The sequence below is a fragment of the Salmo salar genome, chromosome ssa15 (assembly GCF_905237065.1).
Source record: "Salmo salar chromosome ssa15, Ssal_v3.1, whole genome shotgun sequence".
NCBI lineage: Eukaryota > Metazoa > Chordata > Actinopteri > Salmoniformes > Salmonidae > Salmo > Salmo salar.
Window position 1 is genome coordinate 6,974,501 of NC_059456.1, and position 7,999 is coordinate 6,982,499.

The following is a 7,999-nucleotide window of genomic DNA, read 5'->3' on the forward strand; positions in this document are numbered from 1 at the left end:
CCTAGGAACAGTGGGTTAACTGCCTTGTTCAGGAGCAGAACGACAGATTTTTACCTTGTCAGCTCGGGGGATTCCATCTAACAACCTTTCGGTTACTGGCCTAACGCTCTAACCACTAGACTACCTGCCGTCCTTGCAGTGAAACACAGATATCTGCCTGCTCTCTGTTACACTCTATGGGTCGTCTGAGGATTCAGAACAGAAGAGGTGTTTCAGGGTAGTCTGAGGATAAGGATTCAGAACAAAATATCTCCTTCGGGGTCGTCTAAGGATAAGGACTCAGAACAGAAGAGGTCCTTCAGGAATGTTATGTAATGCTGCCTGGAACTGCAGTGGATATGATGCAACTATCAACCAAACTTTCCCAGTGAGAATGAAAGGAGAAAGTATCTGCTTGTCACTCCAGATTAGTAAGGGAGATCTTAGATAAATCATCCGTTTTTAATAAAATGTTGAAGGCGAGCCCCCCCCGATGTTCTGGCAAAGTTCAAACTATTTTTTATATTATATTGCAGTTTTTTAACAGATCTTTGTGTAGTGGGCCTAGCTAGCATAATCTCTACTGTGGGTTTCAAGACATGTTTAAAGAGAAAGCAACATAAGGGTAATGCCATGGTAACAGGATGAAGCTGAGACACTAGATATGCCAAACAAAAACCAATCATTGCAAAGTTAAACAAACCACTTCTATGCGCAAGGACTACTTTTAATAATTTCTACAGAACATTTTACAAAAAAAAACAACATTTACTTGAAAAATAATGCAGATGTATAGTTTGATAACAGAATAAAGGGCATCAACAGCACAAACCAGCATTCTATTACAAAAATGTGCATCTGCACAGTTTTCAAGTAAAACATTTTTTTTTATAACATTTTCTGTGAACATTTTTAAAAGTAGTCATTGTGAATATAGTTGTATGTTTATTTTATTATTTTTTTTACTTTGCTTTATTCTGTTACGTGGAATTGTCAATATCTACATATTACCTGACTAGAGAAGGAATCTTGCTTAGTTCTAAGTGGAAAACTGCAAGTGGTGGGGGGTGGGGCTATAGCAATATAGGTTTTAAGGCTTGTAGAGGGAGAGAATAAAGAGGCTTCACCACATATCACCTGGCTAGAGAAAAATTCTAGACAGATGTGGCAAAGTTATAACAAAATTAGAATAATTGTCTTAGACATGAAGTAGGCATTGTGATGAGTAAGGCAGTGTGTTGTTCTCAGTGTGATGAGTTAGGCAGTGTGTTGTTCTCAGTGTGATGAGTTAGGCAGTGTGTTGTTCTCAGTGTGATGAGGTAGGCAGTGTGTTGTTCTCAGTGTGATGAGTTAGGCAGTGTGTTGTTCTCAATGTGATGAGTTAGGCAGTGTGTTGTTCTCAGTGTGATGAGGTAGGCAGTGTGTTGTTCTCAGTGTGATGAGGTAGGCAGTGTGTTGTTCTCAGTGTGATGAGTTAGGCAGTGTGATGAGTTAGGCAGTATGATGAGTTAGGCAGTGTGTTGTTCTCAGTGTGATGAGGTAGGCGGTGTGATGAGGTAGGCAGAGTGTTCTTTCTCAGTGTGATGAGTTAGGCAGTGTGTTGTTCTCAGTGTGATGAGGTAGGCGGTGTGATGAGATAGGCAGAGTGTTCTTTCTCAGTGTGAAGAGTTAGGCAGTGTGTTGTTCTCAGTGTGATGAGTTAGGCAGTGTGTTGTTCTCAGTGTGATGAGTTAGGCAGTGTGTTGTTCTCAGTGTGATGATTTAGGGAGTGTGTTGTTCTCAGTGTGATGAGTTAGGAAGTGTGTTGTTCTCAGTGTGATGAGTTAGGCAGAGTGTTATTTCTCAGTGTGATGAGTTAGGCAGTGTGTTGTTCTCAGTGTGATGAGTTAGGCAGTGTGTTGTTCTCAGTGTGATGAGGTAGGCAGAGTGTTCTTTCTCAGTGTGATGAGTTAGGGAGTGTGTTGTTCTCAGTGTGATGAGTTAGGCAGTGTGTTGTTCTCAGTGTGATGAGTTAGGCAGTGTGTTGTTCTCAGTGTGATGATTTAGGGAGTGTGTTGTTCTCAGTGTGATGAGTTAGGCAGTGTGTTGTTCTCAGTGTGATGAGTTAGGCAGTGTGTTGTTCTCAGTGTGATGAGTTAGGCAGTGTGTTGTTCTCAGTGTGATGAGTTAGGCAGTGTGTTGTTCTCAGTGTGATGAGTTAGGCAGTGTGTTGTTCTCAGTGTGATGAGTTAGGCAGTGTATTGTTCTCAGTGTGATGAGTTAGGCAGTGTGTTGTTCTCAGTGTGATGATTTAGGGAGTGTGTTGTTCTCAGTGTGATGAGTTAGGAAGTGTTTTGTTCAATTGAATTGTAAATGCGATAATTTACCATAGAGCGTTGTCCTGATGAGAGCAGACAGAGAGGACTCAAGGTGGGGTTAGCTAGGTCCATCACAGACCCTTTAAATAGAGAGAACCAGCCAGGTCCATGACAGACCCTTTAAATAGAGAGAACCAGCCAGGTCCATCACAGACCCTTTAAATAGAGAGAACCAACCAGGTCCATCACAGACCCTTTAAATAGAGAGAACCAGCCAGGTCCATCACAGACCCTTTAAATAGAGAGAACCAGCCAGGTCCATCACAGACCCTTTAAATAGAGAGAACCAACCAGGTCCATCACAGACCCTTTAAATAGAGAGAACCAGCCAGGTCCATGACAGACCCTTTAAATAGAGAGAACCAGCCAGGTCCATCACAGACCCTTTAAACAGAGAGAACCAGCCAGGTCCATGACAGACCCTTTAAATAGAGAGGACTCAGGGTGGGGTTAGCTAGGTCCATCACAGACCCTTTAAATAGAGAGAACCAGCCAGGTCCATCACAGACCCTTTAAATAGAGAGAACCAGCCAGGTCCATCACAGACCCTTTAAATAGAGAGAACCAGCCAGGTCCATCACAGACCCTTTAAACAGAGAGAACCAGCCAGGTCCATCACAGACCCTTTAAATAGAGAGAACCAGCCAGGTCCATCACAGACCCTTTAAATAGAGAGAACCAGCCAGGTCCATCACAGACCCTTTAAAACAACAGCACCATAAGACTTTTTCCCTCTCAATTCAATAGAAATGTATATATGCCCTCAGGGGCATTTAAGAGAGCAGATGTTGCACCTGTACAAGCTGGAGGTGTGGGGTCGGGAAAGGGTTGTGGCTGACTCACACACACACACACACACACACACACACACACACACACACACACACACACACACACACACACACACACACACACACACACACACACACACACACACACACACACATACATACACATACACATACACATACACATACACACACACACAAAAACACCACTTAATGCAAGGTTGTGATCCCTCTGATACTGCTTTGTAAACGGGCTCCATCAGCAGTGTCCAAAATGTTTGGTGTGTCAGTGAAGGAAGAGAAGAGATGAAGGAGGTCTAGGAACAGAATAAAGCTGCCCTACTCATATTTTACATTTTTTATAAATGTTTTATTAACAACAATAATTGAATAGTTCATTTCAAAACAGGATACATCCAGGATACATAATAACACCAGGGACAATCCAGGAAACATAATAACAACAGGGACAATCCAGGATACATAATATCAACAGGGACAATCCAGGATACATATTAACAACAGGGACAATCCAGGATGCATAATAACACCAGCGACAATCCAGGATACATAATAACACCAGGGACAATCCAGGATACATAATAACACCAGGGACAAATCCAGGATACATAATATTACCAAGGACAATCCAGGATACATAATATTACCAGGGACAAATCAGGATGCATAATAACACCAAGGACAATCCAGGATACATAATAACAACAGGGACAATCCAGGATACATAATATCAACAGGGACAATCCATGATGCATAATAACACCATGGACAATCCAGGATACATAATAGCACCAGGGACAATCCAGGATACATAATAACACCAGGGACAATCCAGGATACATAATAACACCAGGGACAATCCAGGATGCATAATAACAACACTCTGGAACCAATGTTGAAGATGTTTTTTTTAAAAACTTTTATTTAAGTAGGCAAGTCAGTTAAGAACAAATTATTATTTGTATTGACAGCCTAGGAACAGTGGGTTAACTGTCTTGTTCAGGGGCAAAATGACAGATTTTTAACTTGTTAACTCGGGGATTCGATCTTGCAACCTTTCGGGTACTAGTTCAACGCTCTAACCACTAGATTACCCTGCCTCCCCAAGATAGATAGCATGCAAGTCTGTGGAAAAACTTCACAATATAATAATCTGCTATAATCTGCTATAATAATCTGCAACAGCATTGATCACTTACTTCCACTATGTACTTTTCATGTAATCTGAACTGTAATCCAGGTCGTTAAGGTTTCTGCTATTAGATGAAGACCGGTGATATCACATTCATCTGTTGTATAAATTAAACAAAATATCTGACGTTGTTGTATTCCCATTGGAATTTGGTTGTGCTTTTAAATGGTTGAAAGCATAGTGATAACATGTTGGGAATTCAACAAAACTTTTGGCTGTCTTTTTGAGTCTTCTTTCTCCCTCTCTCCCCTTAATTCAAGCACACTTTGAGGTGATAGCAGGGATCATTGGTGGCTAACATGGCATTGCCCCAGAGCTGTTTTCATCCTTGTTGAAGTGAGGAATAGTCTCCTCTATTAAGGTATCAACGCTTTTCCATATCCTTCCTGTGAGAAATCCATTTGCATTGCAAAAGGCTTTTCCAGTGCATTTGCCCCCCCCCATGTCAATTTAATGCTGGGACGATACACAGTGTATAAAGAAAATGTATTGTTCAGTCTGTCCTGTCATCGTCTCGATGGGGCCTGGAAATGCTTGTTAGGGAGGGGCTGTCGCATGTAATGTTAGGGAGGGGCTGTATGTAATGTTAGGGAGGGGCTGTATGTAATGTTAGGGAGGGGCTGTATGTAATGTTAGGGAGGGGCTGTATGTAATGTTAGGGAGGGGCTGTATGTAATGTTAGGGAGGGGCTGTATGTAATGTTAGGGAGGGGCTGTATGTAATGTTAGGGAGGGGCTGTCTGGTACCCAGACTAGACCAAGGAGTGGAATGTTATCTAACAGACTGGTACCCAGACTAGACCAAGGAGTGGAATGCTATCTAACAGACTGGTACCCAGACTAGACCAAGGAGTGGAATGTTATCTAACAGACTGGTACCCAGACTAGACCAAGGAGTGGAATGTTATCTAACAGACTGGTACCCAGACTAGACCAAGGAGTGGAATGTTATCTAACAGACTGGTACCCAGACTAGACCAAGGAGTGGAATGCTATCTAACAGACTGGTACCCAGACTAATGTTAAGTAGGGTGAGTGGGGCGACTACGGCTCCCCCCTTTTATGTGTCTGGGATGGGGCGCCCCTGTCGCCCCCCCCAGCATCCCCTGGGTCCTCGCACATTTGCTTCAGGGCCTTCAAAAGGGGGCCCCTCTGGCTTTGATCCTCTATACCGGAACAGAAAAACATCTTTTGGCCCCAACATTGTGTGGCAGGAAACCAACGTTTTTTTGGGGGCGCGTATGCTAATACCGCCGAGCTAATCACCCTTCAGCAATTACAAGATTTATATTCCTTGATGGCGCCCGCCTGAATGCTCTCTCTCCTCCCTCCTCCATCCTCCCTCCCTCCCTCCCTCCCTCGCTCCTCTCCTCCTCCGGCCCCCTATCTACCCCTATATCCCTCTCTATCTCCCGTGGAGCAAGGTGCCCTCTGTATGTGAAAGCAGCTGGCGGGCCTCCCTTCTTGTCTGCAGGGGGATGAAGAGAAGAGAACACAGAAACAAGAAAACATTCTCCTGGGTGGCCTCGCCTGGCCTCCTTGTCCCCCTCCCCTCCTCTTCCTCCCCCTCTACTTGATGTACCTTTCCCATTATAAAAGACCTGCCTGATGCTCCCATCATATATATCCTGTCTGTAGGACCTGCCTGATGCTCCCATCATATCTATCGTGTCTGTAGGACCTGCCTGATGCTCCCATCATATCTATCCTGTCTGTAGGACCTGCCTGATGCTCCCATCATATTTATCCTGTCTGTAGGACCTGCCTGATGCTCCCATCATATCTATCCTGTCTGTAGGACCTGCCTGATGCTCCCATCATATCAACCCTGTCTGTAGGACCTGCCTGATGCTCCCATCATATCTATCCTGTCTGTAGGACCTGCCTGATGCTCCCATCATATTTATCCTGTCTGTTGGACCTGCCTGATGCTCCCATCATACCTATCCTGTCTGTAGGTCCTGCCTGATGCTCCCATCATATCGATCCTGTCTGTAGGACCTGCCTGATGCTCCCATCATATATATCCTGTCTGTAGGACCTGCCTGATGCTCCCATCATATCTATCCTGTCTGTAGGTCCTGCCTGATGCTCCCATCATATCGATCCTGTCTGTAGGACCTGCCTGATTCTCCCATCATATCTATCCTGTCTGTTGGACCTGTCTGATGCTCCCATCATATCTATCCTGTCTGTAGGACCTGCCTGATGCTCCCATCATATTGATTCTGTCGGCTTCCCTGACCTTCCCAAACTCTTCTCCATTGACACAAAGGCTCTTGTACTGTTATGCAATATACAACTAATAATAAACACATTTACATGTTGCTCTTTTAGCTCTTATCCAGAGCAAGTTACAGTCAATGCAGAACAACACCGTCGTCCTCTGATCAGTTTATTTGATCAGTTCGTGACTGTGATATTCTGGGTTGTTTATTTGATCAGTTCGTGACTGTGATATTCTGGGTTGTTTTGCTGTAGGTGGTGTTGTTTGGTAAAGTTGTTTAGAGGTTCTATGTGTCCCGCTACCTACACTTGAACTCTTCGCAGCGTGGTCATTTGGGACATCCAGATTAAGGCCATTAAAGAAGCACAACAAACCAGACTGCAACCCCCCCTCGCACCCCTCTGGGGCCCCCGGCAGTGTGAAGAGGAGTGACAAGGAGCCGCCCGTGGTGGTGCTGGCTGGAAGCTCTGTCGCTCTTGGATCTGTCACCGGTTCTCCTCGGGTGAACTCTCTCTCATCGACACACACAGACTGGAGAAGATTCCCTTTGTGAACGGGGCCCGCCCTATCAGGCTCCACTTCACCCCAGCCTGAGTACACTCTTAGAAAAACAGTTGCTATCTAGAACCTAAAAGGGTTCTTCGGCTGTCCCCATAGGATAACCCTTTTAAGAACTGTTTTTGAGGTCCAGGTAGAACCATTTTGGTTCCAGGTAGAACCTTGTTGAATCCATGTAGAATCCTTTCCACATGGAACCCAAAAGGGTTCTACTGTGACCCAAAAAAAACGTTATCTTCTGGGGACAGATGAAGAACCCAGTTGGAACCCTTTTTTCTAAGAGTGTAATGAGGCCTGGTGGTTAGCAGCATGGCTGCTCTCATGGTTATGCCCTGGTGTGATGTCTCCTGGTTAGGCCCTGGTCTGGTCTCTCCTGGTTAGGCCCTGGTCTGGTATCTTCTGGTTAGGCACTGGTCTGGTATCTTCTGTTTGGGCACTGGTCTGGTGTCTCCTGGTTAGGCCCTGGACTGGTCTCTCCTGGTTAGGTCCTGGTCAGGCCCTGGTCTGGTTTGCTCTCTCTGGGCCTGGAGAGGAAAAGGTCTGGGCAGAACACAGGCCAGGACAGGGGCCTCTACTGACTAGTGTCCCACAAGGCAGGACAGGGGCCTCTACTGACTAGTGTCCCACAAGGCAGGACAGGGGCCTCTACTGACTAGTGTCCCACAAGGCAGGACAGCAGCTAGGTCACTATATCTGGTGGGGGTTGGGCCTCAGCCATACCTCAGCTGCTGGGGTATACTCTAGCTACACTATAGGCTGGTAGTCCAGGACTTAACACCATGCTCAATGGAGAGTCTTCAGGACTTAACACCATGCTCAATGGAGAATCTTCAGGACTTAACACCATGCTCAATGGAGAATCTTCAGGACTTAACACC

At 45.1% G+C, this 7,999-nt stretch overlaps 1 protein-coding gene across 1 annotated transcript in view; it reads left to right on the forward strand.

Moving 5' to 3' along the window:
- Positions 1-7,900: 7,900 nt before the first annotated feature.
- arl15a (ADP-ribosylation factor-like 15a) overlaps positions 7,901-7,999 on the forward strand; it is a 189,290-nt gene continuing 189,191 nt past the window's right edge. Inside the window, exon 1 of the mRNA XM_045695258.1 lies at positions 7,901-7,999. This exon is cut by the window's right edge and continues 186 nt beyond it. Within this exon, the coding sequence (XP_045551214.1) occupies positions 7,901-7,999 (99 nt within the window).